This window comes from Panthera tigris, chromosome D4 (assembly GCF_018350195.1).
Source record: "Panthera tigris isolate Pti1 chromosome D4, P.tigris_Pti1_mat1.1, whole genome shotgun sequence".
NCBI lineage: Eukaryota > Metazoa > Chordata > Mammalia > Carnivora > Felidae > Panthera > Panthera tigris.
Window position 1 is genome coordinate 71,479,078 of NC_056672.1, and position 23,315 is coordinate 71,502,392.

The window sequence follows — 23,315 nt, forward strand, 5'->3', positions numbered from 1 at the left end:
GGTAAGACCTAAGTATGCTGTGACTCTCACGCATATATATTCTTGTACTTAATTCTTCTGAGTAACTTATATCAAACATATTCTACAATATCTATTTTTCCTTTTTTACCAGAAGTGAAATGATATGATACATACTACCTTTGATATGGTTTTAAGCAGTGAATGTAAAACAGTTACAACTCAGACAGAAACTCTTTGTTAAAGTTAAAAAGAGTAATAAGCAATCAAATGGGCAAAATGTTCTCAAGTACACATTATAAGTTATAATACTGAGAACTGTCAGCTAAAAGAGAAAAAACAATGGCAGAACAATCAACAAAAGTTAGAAATACCATGAATCTGTATGGCCAAGTTGTAGAAATCAAGTTTTACAAATAGTGACTTTTTTACAAGTTCAAATGCACTTTTAAATTTTTTGGAAAATACATATCTACATCTATGTCTAAATACATATACAAATATCCACATCGATCTCCATACTCAATAAGTATCATGAATGAAAGATGTTTTCTTTGGCTTTGAAAAATAATATATTCTATTTGAAAGAGCTTTATTTCCTTACCTTCTGTAGTAAATTATATATTTAGTCCTTAAAGCTATCATATTTATGTCATACTATTACTAAGTTACCCACCATCATTTTCTTTACTGCCCGTGAGTTCAGTCTTTGAGGTGCAAGTTCTATGTTTATTTCGCAGTACAATAAAGTCATTCAAAAGGTCCAAATCATTCTTCCATTTTCTACATTGTTTAAAAGACGATTTTTCAATTTTTGGAGAGGAAGATGATTCAATAGATGGTACTGTGCAGTTAAGTTCCAAGTAATCTTCATTTTCTTTATTTTGGCTTATTCTATAAACTAATTCTAGATCATTCTTTGTTTTTTCTTCTTTTGTTGGTCTTTTAACAGATATATAGTCATCAGAAAAACACAGGTCAGGTATTTCTTTTGCCAGAGATGAAATCTTTTGTGGGAGCAATAAACGATCATTTGTAGATTTCTCATTAATAAGTACAATAGGTGAGGAACAACTTTTATATTCTAGCCATGCTGAAAACAGAAAATAAAAATATCCAAATGACATCCATGAATAAATGGGTGCTCTGCTAGGGTATTAGGATAACTTTTATTTATAGGTTCTTATTAATATAATTTGATCCTTAAAAGTACTTTGTTTATTGCTTTGAAAATCAATTTTGTCCTGAATAAAATAAATTTTTTAAAAGGGCAAAATTTCTGCACCTTTTTTTCTTACTACTGGAGTTAGGTTACCAGGTAAAGAATTCCAGAAAAGTCCTATTGCCAATAGGCTTAGAATTAAGTCTAAAGGTCAAAAACTTAGGTATCCAGCAATTGACAGATCAGAAGAATATACTTATAATACATATACTTGAAAAGAACTGTATCCAATATATATAAAAAACTCTCCTAGTTTAATATTTAAAAAGCAAATCCAATTTAAAATTTGACAAAATATTTGAACAATACTTCATATATGTACATGCTACAACATGGATGAATCTTGAAAACATACTAAATGAAAGAAGCCAGTCACAAAAGACCACATATTGTATGATTCCATTTATATGAAACATCCAGAATAGGCAATCTATACAGGCAGAGAATAGATTAGTGGTTCCACAGCTGGAGAAAATGGGGAGTGACTGCTAATGGGTACAAGATTTCTTTTGAGCGATGACAAAAATGTTCTAAAATTGACCATGGTGATGATTACACAACTTTGTGACTATAATAAAAACCACTGTATGGTGTACTTTAGAGTTGTATGGCATTTGAATTATATTTCAGTAAAGCTATAATATATTTTTTAATGTTTACTTACTTATTTTGAAAGAGAGAGAGAGAGCGAGTGAGCAGGGGAGGTGCAGAGAGAGGGAGAGAGAGAGAATCCCAAGCAGGCTTTGCATTGTCAGCAGAGTCCAATGCAGGGCTCGAACCCATGAACCACGAGATCATGACCTGAGCCAAAACCAAGAGTTGAATACCCAACTGACTGAGCCACCTAGAAGCCCCTATAATATATTTTTTAAAGCAAGATATACAAATGGCCAATGACCATGTTAACTGATGTTCATCATCATTAGTCATCAGGAAAATACAAATTAAAAGCACAATGAGATACTACAACACACCCATTAGAATGGCTGAAATTAAAGGACTGTCAATACCAACTGTCGGCAAGGATATAGAATAACTAGAACTCTCACACATTGCTAATGTGAATGCACAATCTTGCAACCACGTTGGAAAACAATTTACTAGTTTCTTATGAAGTTAAATATACACCTACCATAAGACCCAGTAATTGTACTCATAGGTATTCATTCAAGAGAAATGATAACATATGTTCACAAAAAGACTTCAATAAGAAGATTCATAGAAGTTTTATTCCTAACTTTCCCTATAAAAACCTGGGAAATAAATCCAGGAGAGTGGATAAACAAACTGGGGTACATCCATATGAAAAATTCTTCAGTAACAAGAAGTGAATAGTGATACACACAGCATTGTAAATGAATCTCAAAAATGTTATGCTGAGGGGCGCCTGGGTGGCTCAGTCGGTTAAGCGTCCGACTTTGGCTCAGGTCACGATCTCGCGGTCCGTGAGTTCGAGCCCCACGTCGGGCTGTGTGCTGACAGCTCGGAGCCCGGAGCCTGTTTCAGATTCTGTGTCTCCCTCTCTCTGACCCTCCCCCGTTCATGCTCTGTCTCTCTCTGTCTCAAAAATAAATAAAGGTTAAAAAAAATTTTTTAAAAAAATGTTATGCTGAGTGGAAGAAGCCAAACACAAAGGAGTTACTATATGATTCCATAAATGAAATTCTAGAATACTGAAAACTAATACATAGTGACAGAAGGTAGACCAGTGGTTACCTGGAGTCAGGGGTGAAGGTTAGAAGAAGAGAGGGGTGGGAACTACAGAATGCAAAGGAGCACGGGGAACTTTTTGGGTGATAGAAATAGTCTATATCTTCATTGTGGTGGTAGTTTCATTGGTATGCACATTTGTCAAAATCCATAAGACTGTACAGTTAGAATGGGTACATTTTATTATATGTATATTATATCTTATAAAATTTATTTATAAATTTTTATTCTTAAAAAAGCTTAAATGCCTATAGGCCCAGATAAATAAGGTATGTTACTGAGGGAAGTATATGCTTAAATCATAATTTTTTTTAATGTTTAAATGTTTGAAATTTTTTTAAATGTTTACTCATTTTTGAGAGAGAGAGAGACAGTGCAAGCAGGGGCAGGGCAGAGAGAGAGGGAGACACAGAATCCAAAGCAGGCTCCAGGCTCTGAGCTGTCAGCACACAGCCAGATATGAGTCTGGAATCCACAAACCGCAAGATCATGACCTGAGCCAAAGCTGGCCACTTAAATGACTGAGCCACCCAGCAGCCCCTAAATCATAATCTTTAGGATGATAAATTTTGAACTTTTTTCTTCCAAAATGTAGAACTTTTTTCTTGCAATAATTGTTTTTGTTTTTGCTTTTATTAGAGATACTGGTATCAGAAACATTTTACTTTCCTCTTAATTACACTAAATGTAAGATAAAAGTGCAAAAGTAATGCTAAACGCCAATTAACACCTGGCCTCAATTTATGAGTGCTGGGAACTGTGGCAAATTGGAGGTGGGTGAGCTGCTATAGGCCTGTCTAAAGAGGTGAGCTGCTATTGGCTCCAGGCAGTTGTTGCCATATAAGAATAAGGGTCTGGTCTTTGAAATTTTAAAGACAATCTCAAAATACATGTCATTTATGTGTAACCCTCCAAATTGTAAATGTTGGTAAGTAAATAAAATACCAGGACCTGAGTGCTACCAGTTTGCAACCTCTGAGATATTTTCTAGAGATATCCTGGTATGTTTAGTAGGCAAATATGAACTGTTTATCATTTCACTTTTCTGAATATTTTCTTCTACTATTTAATCAGCCCTTTCCTGACAACTTGGTAATGAGTTCTTGATACTATTACTGCTTTTTAGACTTCAGAATTAAACTATCATCATAATTCTATTGGATATCAAGGTGAATCATATGTTTTATTTTAACCTCAAAATTGTTACATATCATAATAAAGACTTTATTAGTCTTATAGATTTAATACATTATTCTGGAAATTTGAAGACCCCATAAAATCTTCCTCTCCTTTTTCTTTGTCTAGCAATCTGACTTAATCTCTTTTAAAATTATTCTTCTACCCTGAGTAATCATCTAGGCCTTAGGATAGACTGGTGTGCATTTCTTTAACATAGTCTATCTATCCTCCCTTCTACCAAAGCCCTCTGTCTTCTGTCTTTGAAACATCTCTTTGCTGATAACGATTCTTGCCCCAATTCCTATCTCCTTAGAGCAGTCTCCTAATATACACAATTTCTAAAATTCACTTTCAAATATATTATTTACTCTATAATAAACTAAAAGTGAGCTTTACCAACTTCTTTAAGATCTAAATTTAGTAACTATTGCACAAAGATTTAAAAATAATTCATAAATACTTCAAAAAAGTATAATTCAGACTAAGAATACTCCATTTACTATAGAGGCATATATAGCAACCAAAATACTTGAAAGATAGGTACTTACAAGACATTTTTTGCTGTCTTAAATTGTATAATTGTATAAGTAACTTAAAATGTTGAGTAAACTCTTTGGTAACAAAGGAAGATTATATATTGTTGAACACAGGTTACTACATATTATTGAATACCCAGAGTTCCCCTGTCAGATCAAAAAATAACAGTGCTGGTTTGTGTCTAAGCTGATGTAGACAAACATTGAGCTGGCAATTAATCACTTATAAAAAGAAACAAAGTCACTTTAATTGAAAATGGCTAGAAATTTAAAAACTGAGACTACAGAATTTTAGGACAGTAAATGATTTTAGGATGAGCTAGTCAAACTTCATTTTTTTTCAAGGAAGAAAGTGGGGCTTTGTGAAGCTCAAAGTTATAAATTCTGGCAGAGCCAGAGCTAATACTGAATGCTGGAATTTAGTTATATCTTCCCAATCACCTAATGGAAAGCCAGTATCAAACATTTTCTCATTCTGAATAATTCACACAAGTGACATTTACTATTATGTACTTACACTCAAATTGAAGTACTTTTGTAGGCAAAAATATCTCCATTTTAGTATCATCAGCAGATAGATCATCATGACACAAATATGTATTCAGATGTTCCAAAGTTTCTGTCTCCATTAGATTTAGTCCTTCTTTTTCCCACCACTCTGGGTTTACAGGATCAACTACAAGGCTTTCTTCTTCAATAGAAAATATCTTTTTCAAATCTGTAACTGAATATTGACTATTGGGCTCTTCAGTTCTTGGCACTTACAAAACAATAACAAACCAAACAACAAAAAGAGACAGCCCACAGAAAAAAAGAGATGAAAAACACAATAAATAGAACCACACTGAAAACTGCTTATGAAATAGATTTTCACACATTGGGGAAAAAAGTGAAAATTGAAGTTATAGCTAGTATTTTGTCTTCAGGATGCTAATATTTGTAATACTCTAGCAGTTGAAGTTACATAAGGGATGTTTTTCAATCTATGGAAATATCATGAAGTTAAAATTATTCTAATATTTAGTAGGAGATAGAACCATTATTTTGACCATTTTAGTAATTCCTAAATTAATATATTTAATAAAATTTTGAAGAATTAAATTAATTTTGAAGAATTTAATTAATTAAATTAAATTTGAGATTCTAATTTATTATAATGAACCTAAACAAGAAGATATATTTGATAAGATTTCATGATGGCTATCATCTTATATATTGTGGCACAGAGATTTCTCCCTCATTACTTTAAATTAAATAGTGCAAATCATAATGTAGGGAGGAATCAAAGTAGCACAACTACTTAATATTATTATCTGCATTATAAGCATCTACCCAAAATTAAAATGAAAAATTTCGAAATCTTAATTTAGAACTGTGATTTTTCTAATGACAGTAACAATAATAAAGAAATAACAAAACTGACAATACATTTCTACTGATTATACGTTTTCACCTTTACTTTTCATTTAGCATTCAAAGTCAATTAATCTTTACCTGTAAGCAAAAATGGTTTCAAAGAACTTTCTAACTGCCACACCATACGGTATTTGGTAGCCGATTCTTCAGCAGTAAGCAAACTACTGAAAAAGAAGAGTTAAAGCTTAATACATTGATAATATTGAGGCTTTTTGCATAAGAAAATTTAAGAAAGTTCTTTTTCTAAGTATTTTTTACATTCGAAAGCAGTGAAAAATTAACTCTGTAAGTGTGTAAAGCTAAGTAGAGAGTTCCATAAGCCAAATTTCAAATACTTGGTTTTCCTCCCCCTGGGAAGGTTTGGCAGTGTGTTACCTGAATTGCTCCTGCTTGCCTATAACTTACTCCTTCCTCTAGCTCCCTCAGTGGAACACTTCCAACTATGAAAGTGTGCCAGCACCAACCCTATAAACCACCCCAAATAAAAATACAATTTAGGTAAAATTACTGTGTTTTCCATACAAAACAGTAGCTTTAACACAAGTTTTTACAAAATGGGCTTGTCCCCAAGTCCATTTTAAACAAATTCTGGAGCCTCTGCTGGCTGAGAGTCAGAATTATGAAATGAAAGAACAGTTCTGTCTGTTCTACCTTCTCAGGAAGGTAAAAGTTTAGTCCTAAAGTTTAGTTCAGGTCCTTCATTCTTGGTGTGTGTGTGAGTGAATGATTTATGTCTGTTTGCATGTTACAGGGTGCTAGGAGGAGAAAGGAAGAAATATGCATGACAATTAGTGTATATCACAGTTTATCAGTAGCTATGAAGTTACTAGCCTTGATAGGGAAGATACCATTAATCCATAAACCCCTTAATCTATGGCTGCAAATCTCTTACTCCAAGGCAAAAATTGATGGTATTGTTTCTCTGTTCATACAAAACATATGTGAGTATGCTAATTATAAGTATTGCTAGTTGACAGTCCTGTGCAGTAGAAAGCTAGGTTTTATGTCTAAGCTATCCAATTTACCCACATAATCCAAAAATTTAGCATGTGGTGGCAAAATGTGAGATTCTAGATAATTCTCGAACCTTACCAAGATCTCTTTGAAAACCAGACACCTCAGATTATTGGCAATTAATTTAAAATTTTTTAATGTTTATTTATTTTTGAGAGAGAGAGAGAATGAGTGGAGGAGGGACAGAGAGAGGGAGACAGAATCCGAAGCAGGCTCCAGGCTCTGGGCTCTGGGCTGTCAGCACAGAGCCCAATCGATGCAGGGCTCAAACTCACAAACCATGAGATCATGACCCGAGCTGAAGTTGAACGCTTAACCAACTGAGCCAGGTAAAGTAAAGCAATTACTTTAAAGCAAAAGGAAAGCAAGTTAAGTCCATCAGGAGACCATAATATAAACAAATATTCTCACTCTTAATGGAACTTTCTGAAGACATGTCTGCATTTGATATATTGTTTGGTCATATATAAAAATATGTTCACAATTCAGTAATCAGTGTGGAAATAAAGTCTGATGCTACACAGACTTTTCTTTTTAGCTCCATAAAATCTAGCATAGAAGGGCGCTTGGATGGCTAGTTGGATAAGTGTCCAACTTTGGCTCAGGTTCATGATCTTGTGGTTTGTGGGTTCAAGCCCCACATCGGACTCTGTGCTGACAGCTCGGAACCTGGATCCTGCTTCGGATTCTGTGTGTGTATCTCTCTCTCTCTGGCCCTCTCCCGCTCGTACTCTCTATCTCTCAAAAATAAACATTGAAACAAATTTTTTAAAAATCTAGCATAGAGCTTGACATGTGGTAATCACTCAAAATATTTATTAACTGGGTTTATTTCCGCAAAAATGTGTTCTGAAATAAAAGTAATTGGGGACATAAAAGCAAGTTAAGAGCACAATAACATTACATATTATTTTTTCCTTCTGTTGTTTTTTTAATTTTAACTTTTTTCTTTGTTTTTAGATTCACAGTTGAGGTATAAATCTCTTTTGAATATAGGAATTTTAAGATTTTTATATTCATAAACCAAATGAAAGTGATTTATCTCTTGCTAATGAATGTAGCAGTGGTGAGACAACTTCTTTAAGTTGTTTCAAATGGCCCTAGAACCTTTGGGCTAGCTATTTATTTATTTATTTAAAGGAAGAAGTGGTAAAACTTTATTTGCAAGATGTCATGATCTTATATGTTGAAAATCCTGAAGAATCCACTATAAAACTATTACAACTAATAAATGAGTTCTGCAGGATGGCAGGTATAGTACATGAGCAATATACTAAAGCCACTTGTATTTCTATATATTTGCAATGAACAATCTGACAATGAAATTTAGAAAACTAACCTACAATACAACAAAATACTTAGGAGTAAATTTAACAAAAGAATTGTAAAACTTATATTTTGTAAACTACAAAAAAATTATTGAATGTCCAGAATAGACAAGTCTGTAGAGACAGAAAGTGGATTAGCGCTTGCCTAATGGTGAGGGTAAAGGTCTGGGAAATGTGAAATGACTGCTGATTGATACGGGTTTCTTTTTGAGGTGATAAAGTCTGGCATTAGATGGTTGGACAACTGTGAATATAGTAAAAGCATTGAATTTTATACTTTAAATGGATAACATGCATGGTGCGTGAATTATGTTTGAGCAGCTAAAAAGGAGAGGATAAGGTAGTCAAAAATACTGACATGAAAAGATATCTGTAGCTTAACAACATAAAAGTAAAATATATTTCTGGTTAAATTTTTTCTCCCAAACACAACAGAGCTCAACTTGAAGCATTGCAAGTTTGTTTGCATTTTCTCTAGACTAGGTGGGTTCATGTTCTCCTTACAAACTCTTTGAAAACTGGAAACATTTGGCTAATTTAAAAAAGCCTTCTTTGTTCTAACTTTAGGGAAAGCATAAAACATAGGAAAGATTTAGGTTTCATAAATTGTAATTAGACATTTGAGTTATAACAATTAGATATATAACTTGTATAATTAAAAGGAGTTTATTATAGTTAAGTAAATACTTTTAATATCAGATTGAAATTCAAAATTGTACTAATTTCTGCTAGTTTCTGTTTCTGATTGCCAATCTGCCTTAACAGATGGATTAGGGTATATGGAGTAAAAGAGCACTAAAAAAGACAGTTTACATCCTACAAATAAATATCTGCACCTCAGCAAAGGGACTGAAAGTATTTAAACAAATTATATGTAGTTTCTGTACTTGTTCGATGCTATTTTTTAGAGCTCATATTCTGATATGGGCAGTTCTGGTTCATTGTAGAGTTCTGTATATCACCAATTTATCCCCCAAATGACACAATTCTTTGCCAAAACAAGGCAATTGGGATCCTCAATACAAGACGCCTCTATCTTGTGCTGTGACACCATCCTGAGACCATTAATAGAAATCTTGAGTAGCTAGGGATGAGTTGCTCCCAAGTAACCCAACAGCAGTCTTCTCTGATGTATCAGTCAATCATAGCTAAGAACTCAAAACTCAGTATAAGAACTCAAAACTCAATACTCAGCTCCCAAAGTGTCCATTCTGGGAACAATTCATCAGATATTTTTATACTTTCTTGTAATTTTCCTGAAAATATATTATTTTGGACTCGTCACTCATTAAGTTTCAGGGTTACAGTGGGGAACAAAGGGACTCTACTGGTTATGCTCCTAGTTTTGTAACTAGCCTCAGAGCAGGGGAATGGATCAACAATTCCAGGATAGCAGATTAATCTAATTTAGAAAATAAGTTACATATATGCCACATGGTAGAAGATAACAACCAAAGGTATCTAAGACTCCCCTGGAGGGCAAAAATGCTGTCTATTAAGCTATCTATACAATTTTGGCTCAAACTAGAATACAATGATCCAGCCTTACAATGTCAATTCTGAGATTACAGACTATACTGTGCAGAAACAATGGGGAATTGAACAGATTTGTGGATCAATACTTGGTTCTACATGTCTACTTCCCCCAACACCAATAGTACATTGGCAGGTAAACAAGGTCAGTGGATGTCATTTTATTAGAGATGGGATGTGACCCCTAGTACTCCTAGAGGAGTAATTTGACAGCCAAATCTATGGAGGGACCCCTGTCCACACTGCCCTGTGGTCCTTGGCTATTCCTGGTCAGAAAGCTTTGAAAATCTCTTAAAAGGCCTCATAACAACCCTGAAAGGTATATACTATAAATATCCCAATGTTACAGATAAGGAAACTGAGGCACAGGGCAATTAAGGTCACAGAGCTAATAAGTGATACAGTCAGGCAATCTGACTCTAGTTCAGGGCTCTTGGTTGCTTATTATGGGCTGAATTGTGACCAAAATTCATATACTGAAGCCTTAACTCTCAGTACCTCAGAATGTGATTGTATTTGGAGACAGGGACTTTAAAGAGGTAATTAAGTTAAAATGAGGTGGGTGGTTAAGATGGCTACTAATCCAATATGACTGATGTCCTTATAAGATTAGGAAATTAGGACAGACACAAACGGAGGAAAGACCATAAGAAGAGAAGTTATCTAGAAGCCAAGGAAAGACATCTTAGAATGAATCCAACCCTGCTAATATATATTTTTTAATGTTTATTTATTTTTAGTTTGAGAGAGAGAGAGAGGCAGAGAGGCAGAGAGGCAGAGAGAAAGGGAGAGAGAGAATCCCAAGCGGGCTCTGTACACTCAGCACAGAGCCCAACACAGAGCTCAGTCCCATGACCTTGAGACCATGACCTGAATGGAAATCAAGAATCTGCTGTTTAACCAGCTGAGCCATGACCTTGAGACCATGACCTGAATGGAAATTAAGAATCTGCTGTTTAACCAGCTGAGCCATGACCTTGAGACCATGACCTGAATGGAAATCAAGAATCCGCTGTTTAACCAGCTGAGCCACCCAGGTGTCCCACAATTTGAGTTCTTTACTTACATTTTAGTAGGTAAAATGTAGTAAGTTCTTTACTTACATTTTTTCACTAGGAGAAAATGGAAATGTCTGAAGTCCTGTTAATGAAGTCATGGAAGAATGTTGGTTTGTTTGATATAGATGAGTTAGTGGCATTTCTAACTCGACTAGAATACATAAAAGTTTAAAAAATAACAAATTATATAAACCTTAAATAAAATTAAGTATAATTTAGAACTTTTTTTATAAATAACTATTATGTTGATCATTCTGTTACAATAAAAATTTTCAAAAATAATTTTTTAGTAAAAAGACATTTGGGTTACTTGAAATACAAAATGATAGTTTTAAATTTCCATATAAGGAATTACACATTTATCTCATGGTATCTCAACTGTGATAGTGGTGATTAAAAAAAAATACACTGACAACTAAACTTTATTGAGTTTATAGTATGAAATAAACTCTAAGAGTCTTATATGTAATAATGCTTTTAATTCTGAAACTTATGTTGTCAGTACTACAGAGACAGTACTACTTTCATCTCCATACGAAATATTGGTGAAGTTAAGTAAATAGTATTAATGGAGACTAATACTTTACCTTAATAAAACTACAGTCTAGGTGGCCCAACACAGAGTTACAGATTTATAGGGTGGGCTTGAGAAACTGAAACTCATTTATTCATAAGTAGTCGGTGTGTTTCTATCACTTTCATAAATAAAGCATTAAACTTCCAAAATGTAACTAAATAACAGTACCATCGACATAGTTAAGAAGCAACACAATTTGGCATTACAGTGGAACAAAAGATGATTCAGAGTCCAAATGTGGTAGGATAATAATAATAAAAATGATAGGATTGTTTTGGGTGGTTAAAAAGTCAAATTTACAAAAGTATAACAAGGGTCAGCAAGATTACTAACACTGAGATAAAATATAAAATTTTATTTACTGAACTATAATATTATAAGATTTCTAATCTTAATATTAATGCTATTTCCTCCATTCTTCCTCAATCTTTTAATTCTCTCTGTATATTATTCAGTTTTGATGCCAGAAGGAGAGAGTTAATTATCATAACAAATGTAAATGGATAGATAAGAGAAAAAAATGACAACTTGGATTGCAATAATCAAGTTTTAAATGTGAAAACTGTCTCATAGTAGACATTATATGTGAATGTATTGTACTTTTACATCACATAGAGGTAATCTCTGATAAACTCAATGATTTATTCAAAATTTCTACCTGGTTGATTGTACTCCGCTTCACCATAGCTTTGAATGGCCAAAATCTCTGTGGAGCTGCATTTTATATCCTCAATGCCAATTCCATGCTTGGTAGTAAGATCTGAAAAGGAAGAAAGTTTACTATCAGCATAACTATTACATCAGTTTTTTGGTAATCTTTCTCATTCCACTGTGGCAATGACTGTTTTACTTAGTATACCATCAGAGCCAACTGAAGGCTGGGAGTGTAACACTTCAGTAAAGTCACTTGTCCTTTACATTAGCATTCATAGATTTTGTCCTCCTAACAAGCCAGCGGGCCACTCTGCAGTTTTAAGCTCTACTATGTTTTCAAGTTCTGGTGTGAATTTGATCACCTTTCTTAGACTGACTTTTCATTCCTTTGCTTTGACTTATAGATTGATCAGTAATTCACTTGATTTAGCCTTGTCTGCAAGGATTCCTTTAAGTCTGTGATCTATTAATGGCAAGCATCCCTGTCCTTAATGGACATCATAAATCTCCCTTTCCTTCTCTGTAATACTATACATCTTTGATGATTTCAACTGGAATTAAATAAAAAGGTAGTTAAATATTTGGGCTTAAATTGTCATTAGAAAGAATTCAACAATATTTACTAAATCTAACTGGGATAAAAACATCTACATTTTAGGTTATGATTCTCCCAGTCATCTGATTCCATGAGTCATAACCTCACTGTGCTTCTCCTTATATAACTAAACTCAGCATAAGAGTTGTTACTACTTTGTCATTGTTTATAAGAAAACAATTTTAAAAAATAAGAATAAGTCATAGGTGATTTAGCTTTATTTGTGTAATTATCTTGACATGGTTAATTTCAGAGAGGTTTTAAGTTTGCAAGTATATAAAGAGAAAGACAATGAGAAAAGAATCTCATCAACAATAATTCTAAGATTCCACCATGTAAACTATAGACACTTCAAAAATCTGGAGGTTCAGAAAACAGTTTAATCAACACATTTTTACAACAAACATTATTAAGTAGTTTTACAAGTAATATACTTTTAAATTTATTCTCACCTCTTTCGAAAAGCTTTTCATTTTCATCTACATAATTTATTATTTCTGGCATTAAGTTTAATGATTCCTTTAGTTTGGTGAGTGATGGAATATCAACTTCTTGTTTGAGGCTTGTAGGTATTAAGAATTCACACTCAAGCAAAATTGATGGCTGAAATAGTTATATGTAAAACAAGTTTTTAGGGAGATTTTCCAGATAAATATTTCTGGATTCATAAACAGATATATATAATTTATATTAAATTTATATAATTTTATAACTTTAACTGGTGTACCAAATTTGATTTATTTATTTACTTATAAAGTTTATTTATTTATTTTGAGAGACAGCATCTTCACATAAGTGGAGGAGGGGCAGAGGGAGAGGGAGAGAGAGAACCCCAAGCAGGCTCTGCACTGTCAGTTCAGAGCCCAATGCAGGGCTCAACCTCACAGTGACATCATGACCTGAGCCAAAATCAAGAGTTGGACACTTAACCAACTGAGCCACCCAGGCACCCCTAATTGGTATACCAAATTTTAAACTAAACATTCAAAATTTTTAATGTTATGCAAACACTTTAAAAAAACAGAGGTATACTAGCCGAAAATGTATTATAAGCAATGTTCTGAGTAATGTCTTTTATGGCTACTGATTACACTAGTGATATACAATATCCCCAGATGCAGAAATATCTTCTTTTGGGTTAATAACAAATTTTAAAAATTCTACGTTAAAAGCAGTAACTGCAGCAGATCAGAGATGGTGATTGGGGAGAAGTAAAAAGGGTAAATGAAATGGAATGGATCTTCACTGCACTTCATTAAATACACTTCTCTTTCGGGGTGCCTGGGTGGCTTGGTCGGTTAAGCGTCCGACTTCGGCTCAGGTCATGATCTCACGGTCCGTGAGTTCGAGCCCCGCGTCGGGCTCTGTGCTGACAGCTCAGAGCCTGGAGCCTGTTTCAGATTCTGTGTCTCCCTCTCTCTCTGCCCCTCCCCTGTTCATGCTCTGTCTCTCTCTGTCTCAAAAATAAATAAACGTTAAAAAAAAATTTAAAATACACTTCTCTTTCATTCCTACAGAACTGGATTCTATGTGCATAATTCTCAGAGCTAATGGGTGAGGAAGAGGGGGACTAGAGAAAGGGGATAATAAGTGAATTAATATTTTCACCATGTGTGTTAAAATTTTTAATTGTAAGGAAACCCTTTAAATGCCTTAAGATATGGATATATCTATCTCCTTTGAATGTTTTAAGCCCCAAATATAAAATATTTTTAGTTGTCTCAAAAAAATGTTTAAAGTAATTTTATAAATGCATCTATCTATGTGGGCCTAGTTTTTTGAGTTTGCTATGCTGCAAAAAGTTGTTTGTACTCTCAATTGCTAAAATTCTTTGTACTAATATCATAATAACAATTTTGTGTGCTATTGGAACTGTATACTAAAAAAGAGGGGGTGCTTTTGAGAAATTTGATCTTTTTTTTTTAAAGTGATTTTGAGAATGAAAGAGAAAGAGAGAGTGAGCAGGGGAGGGGCAGAGAGAGAGGGAGTGAGAATCCCAAGCAGATTCCATGCTGTCAGCATAGAGCCTGCTATGGAGCTCAGACTCAGGAACCATGAGATCATGACTTGAGCCGAAATCAAGAGTCAGGCACTTAACCGACTCAGCCACCCAGGTGCCCCAAAATTTGATCTTTAATATGAAAGATGCTATCTTCCTTATTAACTATTGGCAGCACCTAAAATGAAGTCTCAGACAATATTTATTCTTACTATTTCAGTGAGATCACTTCTCTTACATAGTGTGTGCTGTTTTGTGTTTAACTCATAAATCAAAATCAACAATTATAGCTTGTCTCCATTTTGTAAATTAGAACATGGCCACCTAATGTCTTATACCAGGTATATTTTTTAAAATCATTAATAAGGTTTTTAAATTCACTATACCTGGGCTGCAAAACAGATGAGTTTAATCAGAATATATCTGAGTAGGACCTAGGCTTCAGTATTTTATTAAAACTATCCAAGTAATTCCAATGTGTGGCTAAAGATTAGAACCACTATTTTAAATTTGACTCCACTATTAATATATTCAACTCATTACCAAATCTTTTTAAACTTGACAGTAGTAGATGGTCAATGTATTAAAATTTATAAAAGTGTGCTTTACTAACTTTTACAAAAATACTACTGAAAGCAAGTATTACAGTTTCATTTAAACCTACTGTATCTTCTAGTTTTTCCTGACAAAAGTTTTCTTTATCCATGTAAAAATCTTCTTTCACAAAATTTTTCAAATCTCCTTGAAAAGAGAAAGATTCCCTTAACAAAAAATGAAACATTAAGTTAGTGTTTACTAAAAGCAAGGTACATACTAAATGTAGTCAATCAAACTACACAATGATTAAAACTGGAGTTGAGGTAAAGCAATGATAAGATATTGATAACATCTAGACTTGTGAGCACATGAAGAATATTTTTACCTTTATTTTTCTTTTTTAGAGGGAGAAAGCTCACACAAGTGGGGGAGGGGGCAGAGGAAGAGAGAGAGAGAATGTTACCCAGGCTCCACGCTCAGCACAGAGCCCAACTTGGGGCTTGATCCCATGACCCTGGGATCATGATCTAAGCTAAAAATCAAGAGTTGGATGCTTAACCGACTGAGCCACCCAGGTGCCCAGAATATTTTCTCCTTTAAAAAATATTTACAACTTGGGGCACCTGGGTGGCTCAGTGGTTGGGCGTCTGACTTCAGTTCAGGTCATGATCTCGCCATTCTATGGGTCCAAGCCTCGCATCAGGCTCTGTGCTGACAGCTCAGATCCTGGAGCCTACTTCAGATTCTGTGTCTCCCTCTCTCTGCTCCTTCCTACTTCAGGTGTTCATTCTCTCTCTCTCTCTCTCTCTTTCTCTCTCTCCCCTTCTGTCTCTCTCAAAAATAAATGAACATTAAAAAATTAAAAAAAAAATATTTACAACCATAAAATACCTAGGAATAAATCTAACCAAAGAGGTGAAAAATCTATATACTGAAAACTATAGAAAGCTTATGAAAGAAACTGAAGATGATACAAAAAAATGGAAAGACATTCCATGCTCCTGGATAGGAAGAACAAATATTGTTAAAATGTCAATACCACCCAAAGCAATCTACATATTCAATGCAATACTTATCAAAATAACACCAGCATTCTTCACAGCCAGACCAACCAATCCTAAAATTTGTATGGAACCAGAAAAGACTCCGAATAGCCAAAGCAATCTTGAAAAAGAAAACCAGGAGAAAAGCACGAGGCATCACAATCCTGGACTTCAAACTGTATTACATAGCTGTAATCATCAAGACAGTACGGTACTGGCACAAAAACAGACACTCAGATCAATGGGACAGAACAGAGAACCCAGAAATGGACCCACAAACGAATGGCCAACAAATTTTGGACAAAGCAGGAAAGAATATCGAATGGAATAAAGACAGTCTCTTCAGCAAGTGATGCTGGGAAAACTGGACAGCGACATGCAGAAAAATGAACCTGGGCCACTTTCTTACACCATACACAAAAATAAACTCAAAATGGATGAAAGACATAAATGTAAGACAGGAAGCCATCAAAATCCTCAAGGAGAAAGCAGGCAAAAACCTCTTTGACCTTGTCTGCAGCAACTTCTTACTCAACACCTCTTCAGAGGCCAGGGAAACAAAAGCAAAAGAACTACTGAGACCTCATCAAAATAAAAAACATCTGGGGTGCCTGGGTAGCTCAGTTGATTGAGTGTCTCACTTCAGCTCAGGTCATGATCTCGCCGTCCGTGAGTTCGGGCCCTGCATCGGGCTCTGTGCTGACAGCTCAGAGCCTGGAGCCTGTTTCAGATTCTGTGTCTCCCTCTCTCTCTGCCCCTCCCCTGCTCACGCTCTGTCTCTCTATCTCTGAAAAATGAATAAACCTTAAAAAAATAAAAATTATAAAAAATAGGGGCGCCTGAATGGCTCAGTAGATTAAGCATCTGACTTTGGCTCAGGTCATGATCTCGCGGTTCATGAGTTCAAGCCCCACATCGGGCTCTGTGCTGACAGCTCAGAGCCTGGAGCCTACTTCAGATTCTGTGTCTCCCTCTCCCTCTGTCTCTCCCCCTTTCACACTCTTTTTCTCTCAAAAATACATAAATATACATACACACATACATACATACATAAAAAGCTTTTGCACAGTGAAGGAAACAATCAGCAAAACTAAAAGGCAGCTGACAGAATGGGAGAAGATATTTGCAAACGACATATCAGATAAAGGGTTAGTATCCAAAATCTATAAAGAACTCATCAAACTCAACACCCAAAAAAACAAATAATCCAGTGAAGAAATGGGCAAAAGACAAGAATAGATACTTCTCCAAAGAAGACATCCAGATGGCCAACTGACACATGAAAAAATGCTCAACATCACTCATCATCAGGGAAATACAAATCAAAACCACAATGAGATACCACCTCACACCTGTCAGAATGGCTAACATTAACAACTCAGGCAACAACAGATGTTAGCGAGGATGTGGAAAGAGAGGATCTCTTTTGCATTGCTGGTGGGAATGCAAACTGGTGCAGCCACTCTGGAAAATAGTATTGAGGTTCCTCAAAAAATTAAAAATAGAACTACCCTATGACCCAGCAACTGCACTACTAGGTATTTATCCAAGGGATACAGGAATGCTGTTTTGAAGGGGCACATGCACCCCAATGTTTATAGCAGCACTATCAACAATAGCCGAAGTATGGAAAGAGCCCAAATGTCCGTCGATGGATGAATGAATAAAGAAGATGTGGTATATAGATATACAATGGAGTATTACTTGGCAATCAAAAAGACTGAAATTTTTCCATTTGCTACTACATGGATGGAACTAGAGGGTATTATGCCAAGCAAAATTAGTCAGTCAGAGAAAGACAAATATCATATGACTTCACTCATATGAGGACTTTAAGGCACAGAACAGATGAACATAAGGAAAGGGAAACAAAAATAATATAAAAGCAGGGAGGGAGACAAAACAGAAGAGTCTCATAAATATGGAGAACAAACTGAGGGTTACTGGAGGGGCTGTGGGAGGCAGGATGGGCTAAATGGGTAAGGAGCATTAAGGAATCTACTCCTGAAATCATTGTTGCACTATATGCTAACTAACTTGGATGTAAATTAAAACAAAAAGAAAAACAAAAACAATTACCCATAAAATCTTTTGAGACAGTATTAACAATCATTTTAAGTTGTATTTTTGTTAACAAATTGCAACAGAGATAACATGAACTTCTTTGACTTCGGTAAACTTAGGTAGAAAAAGTTTTATATTTAATGTTGATAATTTTAAAGACAGGTCTATCTTAATTAAATCAATAAACTTAAATTCTTTTAAATACCAAATATATATATATATAAAATCAACATTGGACAATTAAGTACCTGAAGAAATTAGCTTCTGTGAAGATCTGTCCTTTGAAATCTAAAATGGGGTCATTTATCAAATATAGTTTTAGCCTACTCAACAGAGTATGCAAAGTTGGTAGCTGACTTTTATAGGACATCAAGCTATTTACAAAAATTATTTCTTCATCAATAGAAAAATCTGGAAAAAAAAGAAATGTGAAGGAATAAGAAAAAAATCTAAAAGTTACACAACGGGATCTAGATAGTTACTGCAGTCAGCCATTAGATATAGCTGGGATTTTCAAACACACTTTAAATTCCTTAGTTCTTCATTGTATTGTGCATATAAAGCATGCTGCATAGGATTAGCATATCGGTAAAAGCTCAATAGATTTTAGCATTACTTAGTACACTGAGTAGTAACCAAACATCCTGAAAGAGTTGTAATGCTTCATTTTTTATTTTTCAACAGAGATTAGTATAATCAAAGGAGGAAAATATCTTACGGCCTTATGCTTCAAAACAACCAGGGGTAGCCTAAGCAAAGTTGTAAAGAAATAAAAGCATTTGACTTTTTCTGAACCTAGTGTTTTCTTTGCATCATTTTACCTCTTTTTTGTTTGTTTTTTAGTTTTTTATTTACTTGGAGAGATAGAGAGCAAGTGGGGGAAGGGCAGGAAGACAGGGAGAGAGAAATCCCAAGTAGGCTCCACACTGTCAGCGCAGAGCCCGATGAGGGGTTCAATCTCACAGACCGTAGAAATCATGACCTGAGCCCAAGTGAAGAGCCGGAAGCTTAACCAACTGAGCCACCCAGGTGCCCCAAATCATTTTACCTCTTAAAGTCTCTAATTCATCCCCAGAGATTCTGAGATGTAGGGAATGGAGATGGTCTACAAAACCTACGAATGAGATCAACTCAGATTCTATCATTACAATAATAAAAAAAAAAAATTGTTTCTATTGTAAAATAGAAGTAGAAAATTATAGTCAATTTTACAATGAAAGTTATATGCAAGATCTACCTGAGAAGTGTGATACATCTTAAATATTAGGAAATACTATAGTTAACAGTTAATTGCTGGAATAAATTTCTCCTATCCCCACCCTACGATGTTCAAGTTACTTTAAAATCTTAGCCAACTGTGTCAGTGCTTTAAACAGTTTCTGAGCCAAGGGAGAGAACATAAAACTTGCTCCCGTTCTTCAGTGAGATCCTGAGTGGAAAGAGGAAAAGGAAAATGTAAGTTCGGATGAAAAACTGCTCAGAAAGCCAAATTTCAAAAGCAAAAGCCCCACTGAGGGAGGAGCAACAGTCTCTTGTTCTGGGTAGTGGCCTTTCAGTTAGGTACTTCTAGAATGGCATGAGAGACGAATAGCATGGAGTGATGTCTCCCATAACCAATTACATCACTGGTATGCATATGTTTAATAAATATGTGGTGTTAAAAAGGCAGCCAGGAAACATCCCTTTGCCTGGTGCTACCTTGAAATGCCAAGAAAACTTGTTCTATAAACTGGCCTCCTAAGAGATTACTTACTGAACCTGTTAAGTTCCTAATAATTTCATGGCCAAGAGTTCCCAATTTCATGGCATAGTTCTTTTATATACCAAAGAAAGCCAGCCAATCAATTCAATGTCTAAATAGGGCCTATATGAGACCATTTAAGATTGTTCATTCGTACATCCATTCTGTAAGTATTAACGAAGTCATATTCATAGCAAAACCACAAACAACATTTGTTTATAGCCCTGTCTCCACCTTGCACTTCCAAACACAGGCCCTCTAGCCATCTTCCCTTCCAACGGCTCATCCTAGTATTTCTGTGAGTGCATGGAAACATCTCCTATCAGTTATGAAGTCCTGTTTTCCAAGCACCCTTTTTTGAAAGAGCCACTTGAGGGCAGCATCACACCATAACGAATGTTCTTTGTAACCAACCACACAATAATTGTTCTAGGAAGGGTACTACTTCCTATAGTCTTAAGGTTATACAACATTTCCTGGAGTTCTTACTTTCTTACAGCTCTTCTACGTACCAACACGGATATGAGGAGACTGTTTTCTTCTATTGTAAAAGAGTGTTAAATTGTTATAAAGAAACAAAATTTTAGCTAGTTAACTATGAAAAGCAACACAAAATAGAGGTCTACTGACAGGAAAGACACGTTTATTCTTGGCAGAAGATTTTTGTGTCTTCCTAGGAAACCCAAGATAACTAAATGAAAACAAATAAAGGAGTTCACTAGGTGTCTGATAAAAAAATAAAATAAAATCTATGGTTTTCAAACATATAAAAACCTCAAAAATTAATGGAAAAATTCATTCATAATGGTGACAAGTATACAAACATTGAAGAAGCAACATAACAAAAATGTGCAGAAAGTATATGCAGGGAACTAAAACTTTAATGAAGACCATTAAAAACTGAATAAAAGCCCCGATAAACCATTTTCCTGGCTAGTAAGACTAACTATGGTAAAAAAAAAAAAAAAAAAAAAAGTAAAAAATCCCAATGACATTTCAATTTGTCAAGAGATCTGTTTTGGAATGTGGAAAACTGATTTACTGAAAGTAAATCTGGAAGAATAAGGACATGAGAGTAGGGAAAAAATTTTAAAAACAAAAACATATATACTATTAATACATGTTATAATTATATATTAAATAGTTAAAACTGTATGATACAATTACAGATAAATCAATAGAATATAATAGAAAATCCAGAAACATTCTAATGTGGGCAAGGATTTAGCATATTTTGTAAGTGGCATTTCTAGTCAGTAGAGAAAGGAAACACTATTCCATAAATGATACTGAGACAACTGCCAAACACATTTGGAAAAAATATTTTGTATTCTTACTTTTATTTATTTATATTTTTAATGTTTATTCATTTTTTGAGTGAGAGAGAAAGAGAGCATGAGTGGGGGAGGAGCAGAGAGAGAGGAGGGAGACACAGAATCCAAAGCAGGCTCCAGGTTCTGAGCTGTCAGCACAGAGCCCAACACGGGCCCGAACCCACAAGCCATGAGATCATGACCTAAGCCAAAGTTGGATGCTTAACCAACTGCACTATCGGGCACCCTGATATCTGTACTTTTAAAGATATACCAAAGTCTTAAGGAAAACCTTAAAGAAAATATGAATAAACATTTATCTAATTTAAGGAAGAATTTTCTAAGTATAAAAGCAATGAAAGAAACCTTAAAAGAAAACATTGATGGAACTAGTTAATTTCAAATATATTAAACATATCTTTTGACAAATATGTCTTCTATTCTTATATTTAATATATATAATAGAAAAATAGGGGCGCCTGGGTGGCTCAGTCGGTTGAGCATCCAACTTCAGCTCAGGTCGTGATCTTGCGGTTTGTGAGTTCGAGCCCCACGTCAGACTCTGTGCTGACAGCTTGGAGCCTGGAGCCTGCTTCGGATTCTGTGTCTCCTTCTCTCTCTGCCCCTCCCCCACTTGTGCTCTGTCTCTCTCTATCAAAAATAAATAAATGTAAAAAAATGTTTTAAAAATAGATAAAAGTGAGAATCATTTCACAAAATAAAAATATATAAATGGCCAGTAAACATGAATAATTTTTAAAATACAAGTAAAAACATAATTTTTGTCCATCACATTGGTTAAAATATATTAACATAATATCAGTAGTAATATAACCAATGATGATAAGGTTGCTGTGAACAGGGTATCCTCATATCATGCTAGTGGACAAATAGCTAAAAGAAATACATATATCAGATAATTCCACTTCCACAAATTCACTCCAAGGAAAGAATTGGAAATGGAAGCATACATTCATGTACATATTTGAAATTAAAAACATTAGTGGGGTGCCTGGGTGGCTCAGTCGGTTAAGTGTCCAACTTTGGCTCAGGTCAGTAAGATCAGGTCATGATCTCACAACTCATATGCTGACAGCTCAGAACCTGGAGCCTGCTTCAGGTTCTGCATCTCCCTCTCTCTCTGCCCTATCTCTGCTCATGCACTGTCTCCCAAAAATAAATAAACATTAAAAAAATTTTTAACTAAAATAAACATTAGTGTCCTCAAATTGGGAGATGTATGATACATACATAAGATTTAAAACTGTAGTCATTAAAAGCCATGCTTTTTTTTATTATTTAAATCCAAGTTAGTTAACATATAGGGCAATAATGATTTCAGGAGTAGAATTTAGGGATTTCTCACTTACATAGAACACCCAGTGTTCATCCCAACAAGTGCTCTACTTAATGCATCACCTATTTAGCCCATCCCCCCACCCAACACCCCTCCAGCAACCCTCAGTTTGTTCTCTGTATTTAAGAGTCTCTTATGGTTTGCTTCCCTCTCTGTTTTTATCTTAGTTTTGCTTCCCTTCCTTTATGTTCATCTGTTTTGTATCTTAAATTCCACATATGAATGAAATCATATGATATTTGCCTTTCTCTGACTGACTTTTTTTTTTTTTTTTTAATGTTTATTTATTTTTGAGACAGAGACAGAGCATGAGCAGGGAAGGGGCAGAGAGAGAGGGAGACACAGAATGTGAAGCAGGCTCCAGGCTCCGAGCTGTCAGCACAGAGCCCGACGCGGGGCTCAAACTCACAGACTGTGAGATCATAACCTGAGCCGAAGTCAGACGCTCAACCGACTGAGCCACCCAGGCGCCCCTGACTGA

General features: G+C 34.9%; 1 protein-coding gene across 7 annotated transcripts in view; it reads right to left on the reverse strand.

Annotated features, from left to right (window-relative positions):
• Positions 1-23,315, reverse strand: part of SHOC1 (shortage in chiasmata 1) — an 85,908-nt gene that overhangs the window by 39,673 nt on the left and 22,920 nt on the right. For 5 of the 7 annotated variants that reach the window (XM_042963816.1, XM_042963817.1, XM_042963814.1 and 2 more), the window contains 8 exons: positions 18,672-18,834; positions 15,444-15,540; positions 13,233-13,383; positions 12,190-12,291; positions 11,000-11,105; positions 6,100-6,185; positions 5,123-5,365; positions 635-1,051 (listed from right to left, as the gene is read on the reverse strand). In XM_042963816.1, coding sequence (XP_042819750.1) covers positions 635-1,051; positions 5,123-5,365; positions 6,100-6,185; positions 11,000-11,105; positions 12,190-12,291; positions 13,233-13,383; positions 15,444-15,540; positions 18,672-18,834 — 1,365 coding nt within the window. The remainder of the gene's footprint in view (positions 1-634; positions 1,052-5,122; positions 5,366-6,099; positions 6,186-10,999; positions 11,106-12,189; positions 12,292-13,232; positions 13,384-15,443; positions 15,541-18,671; positions 18,835-23,315) is intronic. The other 2 variants (XM_042963815.1, XM_042963819.1) reach the window with 2 other exon arrangements.